We start from the raw sequence: 24,259 nt of genomic DNA, 5'->3' as shown, positions 1-24,259 counted from the left end.
TAAGTTGTGTTTTGCTGCATTCAGTGACTATAGAACAATATTAATTTCCTGGACTCAGTCACTGGCATTTAGTTAAACAGCCTACACTGAGTCATAGAACAATATAATTTTTCCAAACATTTAGTACACTTAATGTTGGGACAGTAACAACTTATAGCAGCTTTAAAAAAAAAAAGAAAAAAAAAAAAAAATGTTCCAAAGAATTTTCATGAAATAGTAAATGTACCATCTTGATGTTTGATAGTTGTGCTGTAATTTTTATTGCATGGATGTTCATAGATACATGTGAAGTAAACCTGTCTGGAGCACTAGCTGTGGCACTAATTGCTCTGTCTGCATTGCATCACATTTCTCTTACTGTATTTCAGTGGCATTCATCTGGTTTTAAGACATACTTCTGGCTCTGATACTGCATAATAGCATCACATACACTCTATACAGGTAAATAACTAATATTCCTCATCAAAAGCCATTGTCTCTTAAACTTACACCAGAGATCTGTGAACATATCAAAACTATTAGGAAAATTGTTCTAAAAAAAAAAAAAAAAAAGTCAAGTCACAGGGGAATTACAGTGTATGAAATAACCTTAGGTTACACCACCCTACTGTTTATCTGAAGAACTGCAATATTATTAATTTTAAGAGAACAGGCATCGTAATACATCAAGTTCCAGTGGAATGGCGAAAAAATGAAAAAAATAAAAACAAAAATAATTAAAAAAAAAAAAAAAAAAAAAAAATCACACAAAATAATTCACCTTATCTCCCTTTAAGTAGACCAGCCACAAATAAAAATGTTTAAACCACTTTTTCAATGTCTCTGTTAAAATGTACTTTCAGAAATAAACTTGGTCACTCAGTTGTTATCGGAAAAAGGGTACTTGACATTCAGAAAAAAATATATATATAGCACACTACATGACAAGCAACAATCATGTTTTGCCACTCAGCCCTAAGACAGAACACAAAACATATCTGGCCTCTATGGTCAGCATATAGAAAACCACTGTCATTGATAAAAATAAATACATTAACAAATACAACTTATTTTGTGATGGGCAGATCATTCAGAGAAACAGATTGAAAACCACAGCTGTAGTGTTCGTCAAATTTCCAGATCAGCACACTTTTTTCCTCTAGCTGACAAGACAGTAAAGCTCATGTTAGCACACACACACACACATGTGCATAGAATTGTGTGTTTCCAGATGTACAGTCAACTGCTAACACTCTACCTCTCTTAATTGACCAACCACAACATTACACAAACAATTTAACAGCAGAAGAGGCTGATGATAAGTGTTGGCAATTGAACCCAAACCCATACATAGCTGTGAGGAGCTGTTTTTCTATTAATGTGTGTACATCTATAGCATGGCAAAATCTGAACAATACTATAAAAGTATTAAGAAACCATTTTCATGTTTGATAATATTTTGGGGGTATTTTTAGTTTTTTTTTTTTTTTAGTTTTTTTTTTCTTTTTTTCTTCCTTTTTTGTATAGTTTTCTGTTTTCTTGTACAAATATTTGTATAATCTGTGTACATGACAAAAAAAAGAACCACTCTTCAAAAAAAAAAAACATGCATAATTTCTCTTGTACTAATTACATTGTCATGTTTTTTTAGACATTTAAAAATCTTTGCACTTTCAATATAACATTTTTATGTAATTTGAGTCATCTTCCTTTCGTTTTTTATTTCAGTTTTCCTCAGTGAGGCAAAAGTCCAGGGCTTCAGGTATTGCTCAAATTGAATTCTCTCTCCTACATTCTCTGGTCCTCCACATCTCCAGCAGAGCAGTACAGCTCCTCTATGGGCAGTGAGAAGAAGCTGTGCAGAAGCCAGTGGAGTTCAGGCCTAAACTCTCCCACATGATTTCAATCCCATGGCCTACGCCCCACTTGAATTATTCCTTTTTTTTTTCCTTTGTTCTTTTCCAGCTACAAAGTCGCACGCATCCCTTGAACAGCGGGACATGAGAGAAAAATGATACCACCAGCACCCTTCAGTGGTCAGAGAAATTAAGAGCAGGTGTAAGTCTGCAGTAACAGCTCCCCCTATCTACACAGGTCCTCGTGCGCTACCTCACGCTGAGGTTTCCTCTTCTTTATGAGTTTTTGAGACTTGCTGTTTTGCTGCATCTTGTTGGGGTTGCTGTGTGTCCCTTGAGCACTTTTGTTAGCGAGCTGTCGGCTCTGAATAAAACAAAAAAACAAATATGACATTCATATTAAAGTAATGAAACATTAACACTTTACATTTGAATTTAACATCAGTTAATGCATTAGGTATCATTTATTAATCTTATTAGTAATAAGCTACAAAAAAGTAATATTAATAAAAAATAACTTGAAAATACAATTTAAAAAGCTTGAAATGTTAACAAAGATTAATTAATGCTGTAGTATTGCAGATTAATTCATGACACCTAATCAGTTCATTAACCAATGTTAACTAATGCTAAAAAATTGAATATTAATTAATAGTGTTACCAATGAAACAGATACTGAACCATGTGTCTCAATTATAGATATATATAATCAGTCACTTCTAACAGGTTCTTACTTTATTGCCCTTATTAGTGGGGGTGGGCATTGTTGCTGAATGATTTTGTGATCTGTGATTTGACAGATTCCTTTCTGTATTCTCACTGTAAGAGCCCCGCCCACCCAAAGCTTTCGCTGTCTTACAGGGCGTTCCATCAGAGTCCTGCAGAAAGCCAGTCAAAAAAAAAAAAAAAAAACTTTCTATTTTTCTTTGTATTTCACCAATACAGACAGAGTAAAATCATTATGTTGTTGTCGTTTTATGCCAAATAAGCATCTAATGCCATTTCCATGGCAAGAAAGAAGGTAAAATCAGTTTTAAAATAGATCTATATCAATCTATATTAACATTTTTAGGTGTTTCCAAAATGTTGAAAGTGGATTTGCATGGGTATGAAGTACTTACCGCATCACTTGAGCTAGAGGCAGTTGAAGATTGTGATGATGACGATGATGGTGATGAAGGAGAAGAGGGAGAAGGAGAAGAGGAGTTGGATGACACTTTGCTCCGGGACACAGGAGGAAGCCCCACACCATCTTCTGAAAGGTTATTATTACACTCATCAAGTTCCTCAGGCTCAACTAGCAGTGTGACATCATTTGCTATAGAGAAAAAAAAAAAAACGAAAAAAAAAACAAACAAAAAAACAAAAAAAAATGAATATTCAGCTTTCTAGAGTGAGCAATAGATCAAAATGAGCTCAGAAATAATGTCTTACCATTACAGTTGAGGACTGACTCATTGTTGCTCTTCTGACCCCACTGTGCACTGATCCAGTCACGGTACTCTGCTACTTCTTGTGTGACACGGATTATTCTACCTAGAATACTGTTGGGGAAAAGAGAAGACCAATCATGACACCTATCCTGAGTAGATCCTGATTTTACCACACTTTTGTCAAAGATTTGTTTCTACCTCGGACTGTTAATATTTGTTTTTACAATATTGTCAGTTTGCAGTTGTTTTTCTGTCTTTTTTCTCCACATTTCATTGTATGGCATGAGCTGTGGATCTATGCTCAGAAAAAATGTAGGAACAACTAAAACCACAGGTATGCAAAAATACCTGGAAAAAAATATATACTCTGGGGGGCCTTAATGTGTCAAGATGAAATTTTATACATACATGCACAAATATGTTTATGTACATATGAAGAGTTTCGTTGCAAAACGAGATAACGAGTTTTATTTTATTTTTAAAAAATCTTGTTTTTTGGTTGTGCATTCCAATTAATATCAATTCAACTGCAGTTGGTTTGTTTTGATTTAAACCTTCATAACTTAAAAAATACAGCTAAGTAGCACCATAAAACAAAATAATAACATGATAACATAATAATAAACATGTTTTGACAAATGTTAAAAATGGAGTTCTCTCGTTTTGCAACGAAACTCTTCATATGTACATATTGCGTGCATTAAGAAAAAATTCACATGCTTATTGTTGTAAACTAGGCAAAAATAAAGAAGGTCTTCAGAAAATAAATACAAATAAACCATGCAATTATTAGTGAATGAGACCCGTTATCTATGATAAAGATATATCATGTTCCCCCTGGCATAATTCAAGGGAGCTTGAATAATGTGGTCCTAGTGTCTATACTACATATTACATCATGGCTCAAAGTTTCTCCATCAAAACATCATACTAAATATATCTGACATATTGCCCAGCTCTAACAGCTAAGAAAACAAAACACCACATCTCTTACAGTTCTTTTTGTCTCACCTCTCTGACTTGTTGTTGGGGTAGTACTTGGCGATTGGGGATACAGCGTGACTTAAGACAACATAAGCGTAATCAAAAGCCTCTTTCACCTGCATCGCCCCATATGAACTCCGCCCGACATCATTTCCTGTGGCACAGAGACACACAGAAACAAATGATATGAATCAGAACATCTTCACTACAATCTATGATGCCATTTTCATATCAGGTGAACTGTTTAAACTAGTGTGTGTATAAGCGTTTGTATGTGTACCTGGCTGCAATGGATCTTCAATGTAAAGCATAGAGGGTCTGTACCCATCCAGCATGCCTTTCTGCACTTCATCTTTGGCCACGTATGAGCCACCATCTTTGATCCTGATCCCCGTCTTCAGGTAGTTAAAATTCCGTCCGTACAGCTCAAAAAACTCAATCAGCAGTACACCCAGGTTTGAGTTTGAACTACACACGTCCTCTCTATAGTGCAGCTGGGAAATAAAACAGCATTTATAATTGTAATGAAATTGCTGTGTCAGCAAAAAGCCTATAAACAATTTCCTTTAAACAGGTAATTTTCACTTTGAATGTAAATCTGCCGAGGCATATACCTCTGATGACAAAAGCAAGATGATATTCACAAAGAGAAGCATTACATCATTTTGCAGTGCATTTAAAGTTGTATTCTAATGTACAATGCTCTTTAAAAGTTTAAGGGCCAATAAGATTTAAGTCTCTTATCCTCATCAGTTAAAACAGTAATATTGTGAAATATTAAAGTTTAAAGTAAAAAACATTTTTTGTTTTATTTTTCCCCTGCATTGAAAATATTTTGGCTACCAAAATTAATCTTTATCCTGCCAAAAGGTTTATTTGGTTTATTTAATGTGAAGATACCCGCTCTTAGATAGCCGGCTCCCATGAGTGTTTGTGTAAGCTCTCTTTGAAGAGCACCAAAGCTTCTATTTACAATGTGTTTTCCAGCATTGAGCTATGTAGCCAATCACAGACATATCTCTTGAAAGCATCAACACTCAACACAGCTTAAAAAGGCATAGTTTTTGTTAAACACGAGTTTTGCATGCTGGCAAAGTATAAGCATGATAATAAATAAGAGATTCAGTGCACAGCATAGACAGCTTCATTGATTATAATGGCAATGACCTTTGCTCACTTTCTCTCTCTCTCACGTATATATATATATATATATATATATGTGTGTGTGTGTAGCAATCTGGGAAAACCCATCGGATGTCGCAACGTTTTCAGTAAAGTCAAAAAATAGGTTGGATGTCATTTTTTTTGTCAAAATTGGGTTTTCATTACATTATCATTCTATAACATCTTGTCTATCATCTCTAAAAATATCTTTGCAAAATTTGCCTGTTAAGTGCAGAAAAAACAGCGATTTATAGTGGCAAGGCTGTTAAAAAAAAAATAAAAACGGCTATAGCTTTCCCTTTCTTAACACTACAAAGACAGTTCACTTATCAAAATAAACCACATAACATGTAGAATGAAGGTGTATTAATGCAAATTTCCCACCAGTCCTATATAAACTACAGCACACAAATATTTTTTTTTCTAATACAATGTTATTGTGAGAAGGCGGAGCAGAACAATGGAGCTATGAACACACATGTTCTAATTAGGTGTTTATGAGAGGTTGAATTCAAATCAAATACTGCCAAACTGCCCATACTACTTCTGAATAGGATATCTACTTCATAAAATGTATGATAATATGGAAATATATTGTTCACTAAAATAAAGGGAGGCGCCCTTAAATGGAGCTTGGGTGTCATCTAGTGAGAAGGTTTGGTACTGCGCCCAAACAAAATTTTGTTTTATGATCTGTCCTGACATTTTTTATTTCATGAATAAATAGGATAAGTTAATATTACAAGCTGTTTCTTTGCATTTATTTTGGATTTATTTTCGGAACTTATTTTAGGATACTAGTGAGAGAATTTAAATGAATATGTAGAAGTATGTTACCTGTAAGAAGCTGACAGCCATAAGGAACAGACTGTATGATCCGATTCCGCCCGTGAAGACTTCATTCAGCTCCCTTTGCAGTAAAAACTGCTTCAAAACCAGCACCAGGTATGGTAACACAGGATATTGCTGAAACACACACACACACACACACACAAATACACACAAGTAAGAACACGAATCTGTATAAAGTCAAGAATAGGGGAGAGCCAATACGCTGGTCAAATTAGGCCGACTCCTTGTTTTGTTTCAACATGGTTTATAAATTATCATGTGCTCAGGAGGTGCTGGTTAGGTCCCCTACTCGCGTTTTTTTTTTTTTTTTTAAACCATTAATTATAGCCATACAGCATTAGAGTTTAATTGAAAGCATTTAACATTTATTAGGCTTTTAAAAAGCTTTAAAGTGAACTCAAAATCTTCACATAAATCCATTATAACAAATGTCACATTTATCTATGCCCTTCAATATATCAGGGCTCAATTTTTTCTATTGGCCCAGTCAGCAAGGTTCAGATGTTTACCTGCCGTCAAAATGCACAAAACGTTGTTTTTGTTGTTTTAACCTTTGTAAATTATAAATTAAATATAGAAAATTCCTTATTAAAGCTACAAAAGTAATTCAGTCAAGAGCAGTGAGTGATTTTTTTTTTCTTTTGTTCGATTAACATTAATGACAGATTGTAACAGGTTTATTCGGCTGCTGTCACTTTAGAACCTGCCTCACATGACGTAGATCTGACACATATTCCATTTTATCAAAGCTCTTTACTTACATTTAAGTCTTCATATAACTCATTTAAGACTCATTGCTTGTGAGAATACTCAACAAGACGGCATTTTGGCATAATTTTGTGCGTTTTAGTCCATTCAAACTTTGTCTGAAGTTCTCGTTTGTCTTGAATGGTTTAAAAGCATTTGCATGAATAAGAGCGTGATCACGTAACGCTAGCCAAAGGATGATGGGAAAAAACGGATGCTGCGTCAATTGCATTAAATATTTTTAACGTGTTGAAACGGAAAATATTAAATGCATGCACTGACACGTTAATTTTGACAACCCTAATATATACAGACAGACATACATACACATTCGCTTGCACCATCTGCATGATATGGCCTCTGGTGACAATTAGAGATGCACCGATGTATCGGCCAACAATCGGTCGATAAAAGCTATTATTATCACTATCAGCCATCGGCTGATTGTTTAAAAACATTTTTTCCTGAAGATAAACCAAACTATCGGTATCGGTCGTTATCATTCTGAATAATCGGCTATCGGAATCGTCAGAGAATTCAATATCCAGTGACAATCCAGTGTAGTTGGTTCAAATTAGTTTCTAAAACCTAAAAAGTTCCATTCAAAATCAGCATTCCCCATTAATTCAGCAATTAAGTAAGAAGTAGTTAGAAAACCTCCACACTCACCTGTTTGAAGTCCTTAATGAGGTTTGCAGCTTTTACACCACTCTGTACATTAAAGCTGATATCCACTTTTACCTCTGTGTGTGCGTCTGTCAGTTTAATGATGGGGACCTACAGACACACAGAACATTAAAGACAAGCAGGGATCTCTGACAGACGAAAAATCGGCCAACACACGTGTATGAGACAGCAGTGCTCGTACCGTTGCTTTATCCAATACTTTGACAGAGTTTTCATCTGCCACTTGTCTTTTGCGTAGCGCCTCTTCCAGAGTCCAAAGAGGTAAAGTCTCCCAGTTACCAAAAACCACCAAGTCTATATCACTGGTATAAAGAGAGAGAAGACAGAGGAGAGAAAGTTTTAAATAAGAAATAAATACTCCACTAAATGACAAGTCTGTGTATTGATGTTTTAGAACAATTTTGATGGCTTTTAATACATTAAAAACAAATTTATCTAAGGGCACCCAAGTAAAAATGTTAAGAATTTACTGACATCACAACTGTGTACTAAACTGCTTCAGCAACTATAATGTGTGTGTTGGCACAGATTTATTCCACTAAGACACAGTTAAGCAATCCAGATAGTATATTAATGCAGTATGACTGGTGTGAGTGACATGAGATTGGCTATCACAAAAAATGCACACACTCCGGATCACAGGATAAGCAGAGCTAAAATTACAAATCTTAATCCCCTCCATGCAAACACGCAAAAAGTACAAATACACACAAATCTACATGTCATAATATTCTCGTATATTACACAATTACAAAAATTGTTTAACTTTCATTTAACTCAAACCACAAAACAGGTGTACGTGTAAGACCATGCAAGACATCATATGAAAACTGTGCTCAGTGAAAAAATGTAGCAAGAGAATAAAATCAAATCATAACATTACCTTGTAGGTAAATACAATCCTGTGCTGAAGCTGCCAAACACTTGAACCTGCAATCAGAAAAAAGAAAAGAGGTTCAACTTGGTCTTTCCTACAAGAATCCACTTGTGAACCATCAGCCCCAACAGTCACACTGTGTTCATATTTAAAAAAGGAAAAACCTAAACATGCAAATCAGACACAAGTAATTCCCGTGAGACACTCAGTTTTTGTCTGAGTGCACGAGTGTAATTAAATGCAAAAAACACACTAGGACTGAAACTGGTGAGAAAGATGTGACCTCATATAAGACACATGAATATTGTGTTGACAGTTACATGTTATGCAAGCTTATGGGACAATTGTTCTCCATAACTTAAAGGTGTAGTATGCAATATTGACAGCTAGTGGTTGAAATTGGGTATTGCAGTCCATATTCGAAATACTGGAGAGAGTCGTTTCCCCCACCCCTGCCCCCGCCTCCTCAGACTCGACGCTCACACGGGTTGCCAGATTAAGGACACACAACAGGAACGAGAGCAATTGAAAATGGAAGGCGATGAGCCTTACACTGCAAGTTGAAGAGCTGATTTATCTGCATTATTATGCCTCTAGTCATTGAGCTTTTCGGGTCTGTTAGAATCTATGATCTCTGACCCAGTTCATTTGCTGGCTTCCATGGCTACAATACACTGTGATTTCCACCAACTGGCCACCCGGGGTGTTGAAATGTGAGTAAACTGGCAGTGAGCAGGATCACACAGACCAAAACAAAAACATTCCGAAACAGAATGCACATTTCAAAGTGGGATAACTGGCTGTAGGTACTAGGTAGAATTGTTTTTTGAAGACACAAGTATGTGAACTTAAAATGTTTCATAAATATCTGCAAAAAATATATATTTATGCTTTAGTACAGACAAAAAAAATTACATACATCACCTTTAAATAAGTGCAAAATAAATATAAATTTAAAAAATAATAAATACACATTTAAGCCAACCATAAATAATTAAAGACAATAATTTAAAAAGCAGTCAAGTATTAATTCACACAGGGATTTAACAACATGTATGCGGTTCAAAAATAGCAGGTTAAGCCTCTCCTTGCACAGTTAAATACTCAATCTTCTTACACAGACACAGACTATCCATATCCTTTAGGTAATGTTGAGTGAGTGATTGAGAATAATTGATCTTTAGTACTAACCATTAGCCTGTGCAGTGATATCAACTCACAGGAGAAATTAACTTTTTAGCAGCTAGAATGAACAATAAATATGCATTCCCAAATTAAACAAGCAACCAGACTCTGACACTGAGGAAGAGATGCTAATTCTGTTCCTTTAATCTGTAAGCGCAGGAAGACAAACACAGCACCGTGAGATCCAAAATAAACATGCCCCTGAAGACCTCAGAGTCATACTTCGATTCATCTGATAAAATGCATTTTTTCTTTCTTCTTCCAAAACACAAAGGTCAAATCAGACCGTTGACACACTTTGGAATATTATTGAGCAAACAAACAACTTATTTGTTATTTAATATAGATAGATAACAGGCTGAAAAATGAATACATGCATTTAAAAATACATGAGCAACTCTGGAATGTGCTAAAGGGTCACTGTTGATTTAGCTGTGCTTTTCTTTTAGCGGATTCTGTACAGTTTAAACTTATGTTTCTTTTCTTTATTTTACATTCAACACACATTAGGCATATTTCTTTCTCTGTTAGAAAACATCCATAAGCTTTAAAATTCCAGCTGGCTGATAGACCTGACATAATCATCAAACCGAAAGAAAAAAGATGATTAGCGACCGACCAATTCAATATGGCTGGACTGAACAATGCAAACTGAAAAAAATTATATATTTTTAAATATACATGTGAACTGAGAAGAGTATTTCTTCTATTTCTGGTGGGTTCCAGTCACAACTTAGATATGGAGTACCCCAGGGATCTATATTTAGACCTCTGCATGTCAATGACACCGGTGTAACGATGAACTACTGCAAGAACAAATCCACACATGGTGTTTGATATTTAAAAGGTCAACTGGAAAAGTCAAAGCTGGCAAGTGTTTATATTTATGTTTGTATTTATTTATCCTTGACAGGTGCCATATTGATTTTGCCTCATTGTCCAAATATTCAAGAATACTAATTACATAAACCTCAAGAAAACAATCAGTTTAACTAAAAGGTGTGTGTGAATAACACTAACCTCGGCATTGGGCCACAAGTCTTTGATGACTCTCTGGATCCTGGTCACCACCTCCTCCCTCATGTGCTCCTCCTCTGGACGAGGAGAAATGTAGTCATAAAAGTCCTTTATCTCCTCATGCAGCCTGGAGAAAAAGAAAAATATAGTATTACATAATCTAGTTCCTCAAAGAGTGATTGCATTGTTAGCAATAAAGTTCTTTAATGTTTAACACAAATACTAGCTACATTATAGTGATTTATCAGCACAGTATCACAATTAGGTGATGATAAATGTTGAACCTGGTTTCTGATGACCTGAGCTGTTGTCATTCAATAACAATAAAGAAAGAATAAGATGTAACAGCCAATAATATGCATACAAAGGGTTTTCGTTTTACTAGGTTAAATACACCTAAACTAACACAAAAGTCTGGGGTCGCTAAGATTTAAAAAAATGTTTTTGAAAGTCTCTTATGCTCATTGTAAAACAGTTTTACAAATTAAATATTCTTTTTAATATTTTTTTAAAAAGTAATGTATTCATGTGATGGCAAAGATGAAGTTTCAGTAGCCATTACAATAGTCTTAAGTGTCACATGATGCTTTAGAAATCACTCTAAGGCTATGATCAGACTGCCAGTAAAAATAAGATTTTTTTTTTTTGTTATTTCCAGATTTTATCCAGATGGGGTTTTTTTCCCCTAAAACTGATTCAAAACACATTTGGAGGTGGTTTAAAATATGATTCCAATCAGATTTTTACAGATGTGTCTCAATCTGGATGCTCAAATCATATTTCAAATGGCCTTTTGCTTTTACATCACTCTTAACACAACACACAATGGTAATGTTGTCATAACTGGTGATGGAAATGTTGGTATTAATGCTGTGTTTAAAGATTATGTCCAAAGATTTCGCCATTTTCTTGTGAGACGGAAGAGTTCTGCAGGGTGCTTATCTGGAGAGCAAGATGATGCACCTTAATTTTCCTGCATCCATTTTGAAAGCCTCGTCACATTTATGGGTACGCCCATGTCATTACCAAAGCAACCCATGCAGATATGTCTGGACACAAATCTTATTTGATCACAGACAGTCTGCCTAAAAAGATCTGATTCAAGAAAAAAAAAAAAAATCTGATTTGCCTCCAGTCTGAACACAGCCTGAGCCTCACATACTGATTTGGTTCTCAAGAAACATTTCTTATTATTATCAATGTTGAACATTTGTACTATTTAATATTGTTGTGGAAAAAGTGATATATTTTTTCAGGATCCTTTGATAAGTTCAAAGAAACAGAAATTTTTGAAGCAGAAATATTTCGTAACATTACAAATGTTTTTACGGTCACTTTGATCCATTTAATGCATCCGAGCTGAATAAAATGATCAATTTCTATATATATATATATATATATTCATTGAGGTAAGCAGCGAGAATATTGGTTAACATGACTCAGGGTGAGAGAAGAACAGAAGAAAAAAAAAAAAAAAAAAAAAAAAACCCTAGTTACACTAAAGTAAACATTCAAACGCATGTTACTACAGCAGGGAGAGCCAGTGAGGCTTCTGAGTCAAGAAGAGGGTAGCTAGGTGACGCCTCATTATTACACATCTCTATTAAATCTCTAATAAATTCATCATCCTGAATGCTACATTTAAGCAATGGTAGCTGCATCTTTGCATGAGAGAAATACTACATATGCAAGCTGCTAAGAGAAGCAGAATCCATTCACTGAAATAATGTCATTATGGCAAGTTCAATATGTTCAGTAGACGAGAGCGCCAAGGTACCTGCTATCACCTCTCATTCTCTTCCGGTTCTTACTAACACTACTCTTCTGGTGCCAGGTGCCAATCTCGTGACCAGGACTGAATCCACACATGCCTGCCAAACTGGCCTCTGTCCTCGCTCATGTACACATAGCTACTGCTGCAGGTGGTGTCATCATTCTGTCTATTTGCTGAGTCAGCTCGCGTAGGACTTGGGTAATGATTCCAATAGCCCTCCTGTAGCTCAAACATGGCGCTTGCAATGCCAAGGTCATGGGTTCCATTTACAAGAAATGCATGAATTAATTAAACGTGTGCCAAGACACATGCACATTAGCTGGAATGCCCTGTACAAAATACATTTTAGCATGATTTGATTTAAAGAAGCTAAATTTATGATACCACTGTTGATTGGTAATTTAGGACTGTCAAAAGTAAAGTCTATCAGGAGATATATTAGGGATCCACTGATAGACGTCTGCTTTCAAACATTCCCATGTGTATCTGAGTAAAGTGTTTTGAAGCGTTGATCACTGTATCCAATCACAGACATATCTGTTGAGCGTGTGAGCACAGTTGCCATTCGGAGGTTTTTAAGAATCTGCTTAACAGTGTTCAAAATGCTAGGGGGAAATGCTGGTATCGTCACGTTTTTAAAATTCCTGTACCGACTTGGTACAGAAGTTGGTATTTTTGACAACTCTAGTTATTTCTACATTTGCTAACTGCTAGAGTGGCCTAACATTAAATATACTGTTCTTTCAACAATTCAGTGCCTCCTCCACATTTGACCGCAAGTGAATGTTGGTGGGCCACATTTAATTTGTCACATCTTCAGCTTGTGCAAAAAAAGGCGTTCAGATAAACTTAATCCCAGCATCCCTTACGTTCGACCACAGCTGGCAAATTAAAGCTCTCACTCTAAAGTGTATGAGAATCAAAAGGCTTCCCCACGTCATCTGCTCAGACATTTTAAAAATTGAAAGGATAGGTGAGAAACAGATCACACCCTGAAGAACAATTTGCACTCTGGGAATCCTAGGCATGTTATTACTTAAGAATGAGACTCACTCATTAAAAACGCTGAGAATTATTCAAAAACTATGCACTGATTTCCATTTCAAATGAAAGAATTGGTTATGTGAAGGTAAAGGTGCTTGTCTGAGTGGAAACAGAGTTTTATCTCAAGGAAGGTCTTAGTAGCTCCGGTCACCCAAGTTGCACAAACAAGTCATGCAAAGCTTTGAGCATAAACACCAACACAGACACACTTAGGTCTCTTGGGGTCCGATCGGTGGCTAAACGCATTTGTCTGACCGTGATGGTGAAACAAAACTGCATGATAAAGTTCTGCCCTGGGCATGACGCTCTGCAGAGGCAGTTTGACAGCATTCATCAGGGCCGGCAACCACTGCAACACGAACTCGCCCACTGCAGACACACACTTATGACTCCACAGACACAGGCCACTGGGTTTGTGTGATGAGACAAAGGGTGGCCCAAAAATCATCATACTTACAAACCAACAAACGCACACAAAAAAATGAAAAAAAAAAAAAAAAAAAAAAAATCAATCAAATTTTACACTAAAACAGAATATGCATAACATACATGCAAAAAAAACAAAGGTTTTTCACTGGCCCATATAAAGGGGTTGAACAATGAAACTGAAACATTGGCCCATATAGTGTTTTATGCCTATGCACAGCCTGGTGGCCAATCACCGATTTTACATTCTATCAGTAAGAGGAGAGTGTGAAGGTTGAATTAGCAGAGCAATAGCACAGCTGTACATAAAATATTGCCATCCACACAACATAATGGGAGACATATCAAAGTTCATAAAAGGACAAATTGTTGATGTGCCTCTTACTGGCTCATCTGTGACCAGGACAGCAAGTCTTTGTGGTGTATCGAGAGCTATAGTATCCATGGTAATGTCAGCATACCTCCACATAGGACGAACCACATCCAACAGGAGTAGCTGTCGACGCAAGAGGAAACTGTTTAAACAGGATATCCAGTGTACTAACTCAGATTGTATCCAAAAAATCTGGCCAACGCCTGTTTTCTCCAAAACTGTTTGTCGGGAACACCACAGATTCAATATTCATGGTCAGGCTGCTATAGCCAAATCTTTGGTCACTTGTGCCAATGCCAAATGTTGCTTTAATTGGTGCTGCTAATTGTCCACAGCCCAAGATTTGCACTATGTAAAACATGTATTGTTTTCTGACAAGTCCACCTTGCTGTTTTTCCCACATTCGTGGGATTTACGTGTGGAGAATCCTCAAAGAGACTTAACACCTGGACTGTTGTGCACCCAGAGTGATGCACAAGGGTAGATCATTCATGGTTTGGGCTGCAATAATCACTGCATTCCCTACTATGCTTGATAGGGTCTGAATGACTCCTTGATCTCAACACATCTGCTGTTACAAAACACAAATGGACAAGAGTGAGCAGAAGCAGACAAACCAAGACTTATTAATTCTAAAACAAGACGAGGAGTTGAAAACAATTGAAAGCACTCTATCTAACTGGAGTTAAATAATTCCCAGCAGGCTGTTTAACAGTTCAAAAAGCACATTTGACCACAAAGCCGTCCACCCTGACTATGAGAAACTGATTACACACAGAGTCTGAGTTTCATTTCACAGAAAAAGCTGTTCAGATCAGTTTCAATTCTCCAGAGCAGCCTGTTGTGTCATCCAATCGTGCACAAGCAGAATGCAGTTTACTCTCAGGTGTCAGCCAACCAGAGAGCAGACTCTGTCGCTATAGGAAACCCTTCACTGTGAGGCCATTCAACACAAAACAATTTTCACTGCTTCTGTTGTGGGTTGACTGACTCACATGACACACATAAATAACAGCTCACACAATCATCCTTATTTATTTGAGTAAATACATTTTAAAAGCCCCATATAATATCTCGTTGTTGTCTTTATTTTAAACATGTCATTGACTGAATCCAAATGATTAAAGTTGGCACGAATTGGGAAAAACAAAAACAAAAAACATTTTTTTCTAAATGCATGTTTATTGATCAAATTGTGAACAATTTTGTGCTGGTTTTATTTATTTAAAAACATTTTGACCTCATAACTGGACCTTTCAGTGAAAACGACAGACTTCTGTTCAGTAACATATGCCAGACTTCAATAGTTTAGTCTGTTTAAACTCCGCCTCTTTAAGCTCACATTCATCAGCCTTCAATTTTGAGTGCATGATTTTGATGTGTGTTTGTTGAGTGACAATGACTCTTTGTGGTAAAATAAGACTTGTCAGAGCCAACAGATGACCAAAATAGTGAATACAGTCATCACCAATATGACAGAGACAACAACTGCTGTTATTAGTCTTTTCTTTCTGGAGATCACCTAAAGAAATTCTCAGGGCCTGAAATTCACATTTGAAAATGGGGGGAACTCCCCGTTTAGGGTGGGGGTTGCACTTGTGACACAAATACATATATGTGCATGACACAATCAGATGCAATACTCTTGGTAAATGATTTATTACAAAACTGACTTTTACTTAAATAGGTAGTTTAAGGGCACAGATCATCAAAGTTACAAAGCCCGTTTAAAAGTTTGAGGAAAGAAATCACAGAGTACAGTTTTTGGATACTCTACCCACATCTGCCGATGGAAAAGAAAACTTTCAAAAGGAGAGGGGAAAAAAAACTTTCCTTGGCCATGCAATGTATCTCATAAGTGTTTCAGTGGCAGCAAATTGAGTCATACTTATAAAGAAAGGCTGATGAGATTAATAATCTGCCCTCTACATCCTATTTTGTTCTTATGGCTCTGCAATAACACCCAAAAGTTACCTCACCAAAATGTTATCTTTCCCATTTCTATTTTGAGATCATGTCAACTTGACCAATTTTGATTTGAGCCAAACAAACAGCACTTACCGTGTAAAACATACAGATGGTTGCAGATGCAAAACATTGCCTTATTTTTACCGAAGCTCCATGTTAAACTCTCATCTAGAGGTGTAATCAACACTATCATGAATCAGTAACATTCAAGCTATTACAGGATAGGGGTGGAGGATAAATTGGTGTCAATTATCCTTCAATCAACTTAGACGATGCTTTTGGGAAACGCTACCCTGGACAAGCCACACTATATCCAAGTTATGTTATTGCTATATTATTATTATATAATATTGTTATATTACTTATTGCACATAACAGGATGTTGTTGGTTAGAACTATTATTTTATTATAGTTATTCAGAATATGCTGAAGTCACATTTCTTTTCCTGCTGGTTCTTTGCAATGCTGGGATATGCTGGCAAATGTAACCTTCCAGTTGACTTGCCAAATCACTTCCATTTGTTTTATTAATAAAAGACTGGAAGTAATTCATTATGGATCATTACAAATACTTTGCTTTAAAAGTACCAAGTTACACAGTGGCAAAAAAAGAAAATCTGTATAGAAAAAAAAGATGCATCGATAATCATTTTCTAATCGCATCGCAGGCCACTGAATCGTAATCAAATCGAATCGTGATGTGTCCAGAGATTCCCACCCCCATTACATAATAGGTATGTTCGACATCGGCTGGATATAACTGATCGGCAAGAGTTGCCGCTTGCAGTTGAAGATAAGCTACAAACGGAGTCGTGAAGTCAGACACTTTCTGCTTCCCGTAGTGACACTCGCACTGTTTACATACTTTATCACAGATGAAGTGAATTAAACGCAATATCTGTCCAATACACAGATGCTTCAGAGACGTTTGTACAAGAATGAAGTTCAACATAAGCATGTACTATTAAAATATCATCAAAATGGGGTCTATGTATTTAAATCAGTTTTATTTTGATAAACATGACACTATAACATTACAACAACATGAAAAGAGCTTTTACGGTTATAAAACACAGATTTGTGTGCATTAGTGTAACTGAAGGTGTCAGAATAAGCACGAAACACACGTGATTGTTGTCATGCGGTGAACCCAACTGTGTCATCATCAGAGCTCATGCAGCTGCTCTGGAGAAGCTGCACCGGCTGAGTCAGCCGACTGCTCTTGAATCGCTCACACTGTACTTTAATACATGCGTCACAGTGACATGGCTTCAGCGCTGTCTCAAGTCGGAACAAAAATTCTGACCGGAATGCACTGTTTCAAGTCAGACACCGATCGGTCTGTGCAGCGCTGCATGAAGTCGAACACACCTAATTTCAAAGTGTACCCACCCAACTCTGACTAAAGTCTGACCAAAACCTTCCTGGTACATTCAATGGGGCAAAACATAAACAAGTGTCAATTTCATGTTGCTAGGCAGAGCATGGCCTGGTGTCAGTTGAGCAAGTAGTCAGTCTGTTGCTTTGCAGCCTCAATGCTCAGCAGACCATGACAAAAAACATTCAAACTAAACCTGATCACACATGTTAAACGCAGTCAGTCATTTGCTAAAAGATCAGTTCCTCTCACAATTTGATCCTCTATGTCTGGTGTATAAAGATGAAGTATTTAATCCAAATTAGCCTGTAGTTACAATGGCAAAACTCAGTTCTAACAATTCAGTTCACAGGAATGATGTGAATGATTTTTCACATGTACAGTAACTGTCAGACTCAACTGAGCATTGTGTATAGAGACATCTTTCTAGTAAAACAACAACAACAAAAAAAACTAAAAGAACATACAGTGATGAGTGGCACATAATACAAAAAACATCTTTCTTATTAGGGAGAGTTGCATGTGTTTGAATATGCTTTACATATTGAAGGTTAGTATTACAAATACTGGTTTCATTTTAATAGTTTCAACAACCTTCAACAAACCTTATATTTGAAGCAAGCAAATTTGGAATTAAAAATGTTCTGCATTTGCTGCCATATTCAGGAAAAGAACAGAAGAATAACCAGTACAATATAGTGATTTATAATATATTTTAAGATCAATGGGAGTCACATTTCATTTGTAAATGATTTGCCATCAACAAATATACATTCATTGTTCCGGTCTTGCCATGCTGCACTTTTATCATTAAAGGGATAGTCTGATTCTGTCATCATTTACTCTTGGCATTCCAATACTATATGACTTCCTTATTTCTGTGGAACATAAAATAAGACTTCTTTCTGAAGAATGCTGCTAACCCAACAGTTTGTCACCATTGACATCCAGTTGTATGGACAAAAAAAAACAACAAAAAAAAACACTGAGATGTTCCTCAAGATACCTTTGCATTCTACAGAAGAAAAATTCATACAGGTTTTAAACGACCCGGGTGAGTAAATGACAATTTTAATTTCTCTGTGAACTAACCCTTTAAGGGGAAGGGACTGCAGCAGGTAAGCATTTGATCTGGTATGATTAAAATGAATAAAAGTTTACCAACAGCAAAGCGTTTCTTAAGTTTCAAATGTCAATGCAGATTGCACTGGTCAAAAAAAAAAAAAAAAAAGAGCAACACATTCTGACATCACCCGTTCATCCTGACCACCCTGGGAAAGTGCCCTTGTGACGAGGATGAATTCTTGCTGAATGGTCTAATCGTGTTCGAGACTGTCTGGGACAGTCATTCCTCTAGCACATGACACCAAAGACTATAGATATACAAATGGTGCACTCCCATTTCTTATGAATGGTAGCATCTGCAACGCGCAATACAGAATACATCCCGCCTTCTAAATAAAAGTCATTGCATCAATGCAGGTACCGTTAAAAGCTCAGGTTCCCATAGAAACCCGGGACTTGTGTTTAGGAATGCACATGCGCATTGGCTGGTCTTGCATGAAAACAAAAGATTTTGTTACTGAATGATATAAAATGTTATTTATTCGTGAGTTTGGCAAGCAGTTTGAGATTTCAGGATTCCTCCATTTAAATAAATAGGACTGGATGCCCAAAATAGCTGCCCAGAGGCGTTGCAAATATGGCCGCCAAGAGAACAGACTTTCCTTGAAAGGGACTTTGATGACTCTCACAACTCCAAATCCTTCTGCTAGTGACAGAATCGGTAAAAGACCGAACGCCCCTCTCAGGGAAGCCCCATGTGATGGCACTGAAGGATGGTTTTCTATTACATTTTGCCCCCTTCAACCAACTTGCAAGCAATGCCTCTGTCATGCCCCATAGTGACGGGTTAACCTAATGACAGTGATAGATGAATATGTCTGAACTCAAATGCACATAGCAAAGCTATAATAGGAAAAGCATCAGCCAGAAGGAACCTTGCTTGACATTTTGTAATAAATAAAACAAACTACAGTATAATTCTTACTAAAACTTGCATTCAGTGATAATCCTTATGAAAAGGTGATATAATTCCCAATTCTTTAAAGTTTTAACATGATCAAAAACTATTCAAAGACATGAAGTCAGGCCACCATCTGTGTAGCAACAGCTACTGAATACAAATCAGCGTCTTTGTGGCAGAAAATATACCCTTTGCATCGATTCGATACTCTTCAAGAAGAGACCAGTGCTGAATTCATCCTACACTTGAAAGAAAGGAGGGGAGAAAAAAAAAAAAAACACGTTCAGAAGACCGAACATAAAAAATTCAGCAGCAGCACAGCTGTGCGTGGAGAGAGGATTTCCCCTCTCCTCTCACTGCAGCATAGCTGTCAGGCAGATGAAAGGAACTCGGCTCACTCTGATTGGCTAGAAGCACTGTGACATCACAGAGATGGGGATCGTATGTCAGCTGGGAGGGGGAGCATTTGTTTTGGGTAGAACAGGGAAGGAACTTGCTCAACACACAGAAAATATAAACACAGAAAAATCTCTCCACAGTCCACACCGATTAATACACACCCATAAAACCATCTGTCTCTCTTCTCACACCTCCGAACAGAACAGCTAAAGGATTATAGTGGGAAATTATCCTCCAGCTAACACATGTACAAAATATTTCTATGATGCAAGTTAGAAATATTCTGCGCTGTAGGAACGAATCACATTTCACATCCCAGTTTTTTTTTAAACCCCACAACAACTTATCCCTCTACAGAATGAGATTAAAATCGTATAAATCCTGTAAGATGGAGCAGACAGGAGTTTACTCATATAAGAAATGGAAAAACAGTGAGAGGGGATCAGGTGAGAAGGTCTGTAAGGTGAAGACTAGAGTATTAGAGTAATCACAAAGGAATGCACTTATGCAAACACTCTGCTAACATTACTATAAATGAGGATAAGGCTTGTTGGCTGTACTTTGCTCTGGGCTCCACAAGCTGCTGCACATATCACAAAGTAGGGCTATCTGCACTTTAAAAACCTACCAAACCACAACCACACCCACTACACCCAATTCTAACACTACATAACCAGAATACACAATCCAGCACTACTTCCACATGCTTTGTTCAAAATGGTACCTCATACAATTTGACAATCGACCTCTCTGGCACGCAGGAAGATGTACTTATGGACATTTAATGCTCTTAATAAAGTACTGCCATTAATTTTTTGGTTCAGAGAAAATGCGGTTTGAGAGCATGTTGTTGATTTAATTTTCATCAGTTCACACAGGGATAGTTCTCCAAAAATTAAAGTTCTGTCATCATATACTTCCATTCATCTTGAGAACACAAATGAAGATATTTTTAATTTACTTGCCTCATTTTTATCCACCTATGTAAAGTAACCATGGTTCAAAGTATCCATCCACGTACTCTAGTGGCCTACTCTATGTATGTGTGCTGATGAATGTTCATATAGGAATAAAGGCCTAAATGAAATGTTCACCATAAAGTGATCGTATCTCTTCAAAATGTCCTTTGGATTCAATTGTTAAATTCATATAGATTACTTTTATGATTTCATTTTGCACTTTTTGAAGAGTGAAAATTTGGTTCTGTGGACTATTGCGGATGGACAAAAATGATGAGAGAATATCAAAAATATGTTTTTTGGGACATGATTTGGGACAACATGAGGATAAGCAAATGGCAAAAAATGTAATTTTTGGTTGAACTATTTCCTATCAAAAACAGTTGCAGCAATCCTAGTAATGACAGCAATAAAAACATGGAAAGAAGTCAATCATCATGATGACTTATGATCACTGAGTAACCAAAGTATGAAGTGCAAGGTGTAGATTATGGACTGACTGAATGACTAGGAGGAAGATAAGAATTAATAGAGGCAGTACCTACAGTACAGCAACTTTATGTAATACAGATCTGGAGGTTTCCATTTGAGATTTTGTCTGAATAAAACCCTGTGAGAAAGGGAAAAGATCCACCGAGATATGTAATAGTCCATAATGGCCAATAAATAAGCCTAGTTCAGCCATTTTAGTTCTATTCTTCTATAATTACATTATAATTATAATTTTTTTCCACAAAAAATTACCATGGCAACAATTATTTCCAAAACACCAAGTGTTACTAGTGTAAAACATAACTAATTATAGCATATCCTTCAAACTGTGTAAGATGTAAAACTGACACAAAGTAACAACAGTTTTATTGTTTGTAGTAACAATGGCATTATGACAGAAACCATACATTTATGTAGGCTCTTGACAGTCAGATAAAGGGATAGTTCACCCAAAAAATGAAAATTCTGCCATCATTTAATCATCCTCATGTCACTCCAAACGTGTATGTCTGTCTAATGCAGAACATAAGAGAACAGAAGATATAGGAGAAGAAAGAACCTAACAGATGTTTAAAAGGACGAAAAGGTGAATAAATAATGACCTAAGTTCCGTTTTTGGGTGAAATCCCACTTTAAGCCTAAGTGGACTTTGAGAGAGTTTGTGTTACTTGTAATTTTACAAGTATTCGGGCACTAGAGAAACGTCAGGGGAGCAGCTGACAAGCCAGCGCAGGACATTTCAAATGCAAGGAAAGGATTGCAAGGATACTCTAGACATGCCAAATATGGTGAGAAAACGACTCGGATGTCGAACCACTGCTAAACCTGCGAGAACCTGCTAGTTATTTTTGTAAATGGACGGTCGCAGGTCCAACATCGAGCTGTTATTCAGGTCATGACATGTTTAATGTGCACTGAACAACCCTCAGTTTAGTGACAGACGTGTAGGCCAGCTCCTGAAACCGAGCAAACAAACGGGCCCTGCTCCGAGGTTATCATACACCCACACATATAAAGTTCATATCTGCACTCACCCCACGACGCCGTCCGGATAGTTTCTGCTCTTCCACGGTGTGCCCGTGTAGACGTCCTCCACCCCATCAGTCAGCAGCAGACTCCTGTTAAAGCCAAAGGTGCTCGCCTTGTTGTCTCTCTTCCTTTTGCTTGGCAACTCCGTTCCCACTCCTGCGACCCCACTGCCAACCACTTGCCCCCCTCCGCCGACACCCCTGCCCGCCCTACTGCTGCTATTATTGTTATTGGTTTCCAGCGAGATAAAGTCTTGTTGTTCGGAGACCTCGCTGTCAGGTTTGGATCCAGACATCCCCTGATGATCCTTGGTCTTTCCGCTGTTGTCGGCCGCGTTGCTCGACGCACCGTCCCCGCCGCTGCTGCCGCCGCTCGTCAGTTTGGCGCTTGATGTGTTGCAGTTGTTGTTAAAGTAGAGGTTTCCCAGTGTCTGTGTCGTTTCCCAGATGTGCATCCACAGGTTGTTGGCGGGTCCGCGCTGTTCTGGCTGAAACCAGGCGATTCTAGGATCCATCAAACGCTGAGCTGCTGCAGGCACACTTGCCCCCAGAGCAGAGCCAGGCTCGGTTCGCTTAACCCACTAACGGGAACACACACTCGCCCTGGACAGCAACTAAAATATCCTGTGCGGGTCCATCAACGTCTCTCGGGACAGGAATACACCAGTGTAAACGGATTGTAAAAAGACGTTCTACTTAAAAAACGGCAACCGTCAAACTTCAGAGCACGAGGAATGGAGAAACGTGAGTGTCGTCTGTGTCACTGCCTCTGACCCGTTTCTATCTGAGATCGTGTGTCTCAATGGCGGACAGAACGCGGACTGCGCATGCTCGACCAGGCGCGAGCGAGCGAGCTAGCGTCGGGGACGCGCTGACTCCGAGTGTTACGCAAGAGCGCACGTTACAGCTTGTGTTACGTAACAGCAGCAGGTTTGATACATTGTAGTACGAACCTCTCGCTTGTGTCATGTTACAAACGTACCCTGTAAAGGGTGGCGCTAATCCAATGAGCCCTATATCTAGTGCGTGGGGTCTCACTGTTATCTTATAATTGGATTATTTTGTAATGCACTAACAGAAATTAGATTACTAGGGAACACAGTCCGCGAATAGAATATAAACAACAGTATTATTACTGTGGGACAGGTTCGACCAGTGTTTCTTTTTACCACTTAAAGGGACAGTGCAAAAAAATTAATTAAACGAACAAATATACAATGGCCATAAATTGTTGTTTCAAATCTGTACTTTTTTTTTCTTCAATGAAATGGAAAAGATATTTGGCAGAATATTATTAACAGACAGCCTTTATTCACTATTCACTTTCATTCCATCATTTTCCATAAAATGAAAGTGAATGGTGACTGAGACAATCATACAGTATCATAATTACTGAGAATTTTTTTTTTTATATATACTTTGTTTTTGTTTCTTCAATCAGAAATGCAAATTTTAAAATGATGCAGGCATCACTAACTAAGCATACTAATGATATATCATGTCAAAAAGTTTCAAATAACCAAACATCTAGAAGACAATGTTTCTTTCTCTCTAGACAGGTTTATGAGGGATCTTAAACAACTCGTAAACATCTGATAATCTACTTATGCT

The 24,259-nt window shown here is 37.3% G+C and overlaps 1 protein-coding gene across 2 annotated transcripts; it reads right to left on the bottom strand.

Moving 5' to 3' along the window:
• Positions 1 to 230: 230 nt before the first annotated feature.
• Positions 231 to 23,438, bottom strand: tent4b (terminal nucleotidyltransferase 4B). 2 transcript variants are annotated; one of them, XM_067402276.1, is made up of 12 exons: positions 22,655 to 23,438; positions 10,785 to 10,908; positions 8,586 to 8,632; positions 7,884 to 8,004; positions 7,685 to 7,792; positions 6,254 to 6,382; positions 4,533 to 4,746; positions 4,280 to 4,406; positions 3,270 to 3,379; positions 2,957 to 3,153; positions 2,570 to 2,713; positions 231 to 2,199 (listed from the first exon to the last, which is right to left on the bottom strand). In XM_067402276.1, exons 1-12 carry the CDS (start codon positions 23,161 to 23,163, stop codon positions 2,062 to 2,064), a joined length of 1,968 nt encoding a protein of 655 aa, XP_067258377.1. In that variant the 5' UTR covers positions 23,164 to 23,438; the 3' UTR covers positions 231 to 2,061. The 2 variants fall into 2 exon arrangements, with proteins under 2 accessions (XP_067258377.1, XP_067258379.1); XM_067402278.1 differs by having other exon boundaries at positions 2,957 to 3,090.
• Between the last annotated feature and the right edge of the window lie 821 nt (positions 23,439 to 24,259).

This window comes from Chanodichthys erythropterus, chromosome 11 (assembly GCF_024489055.1).
Source record: "Chanodichthys erythropterus isolate Z2021 chromosome 11, ASM2448905v1, whole genome shotgun sequence".
Taxonomy (NCBI): domain Eukaryota; kingdom Metazoa; phylum Chordata; class Actinopteri; order Cypriniformes; family Xenocyprididae; genus Chanodichthys; species Chanodichthys erythropterus.
Note: the sequence above shows the minus strand (reverse complement) of the source record. Positions and strands in the feature narration are given on the sequence as shown.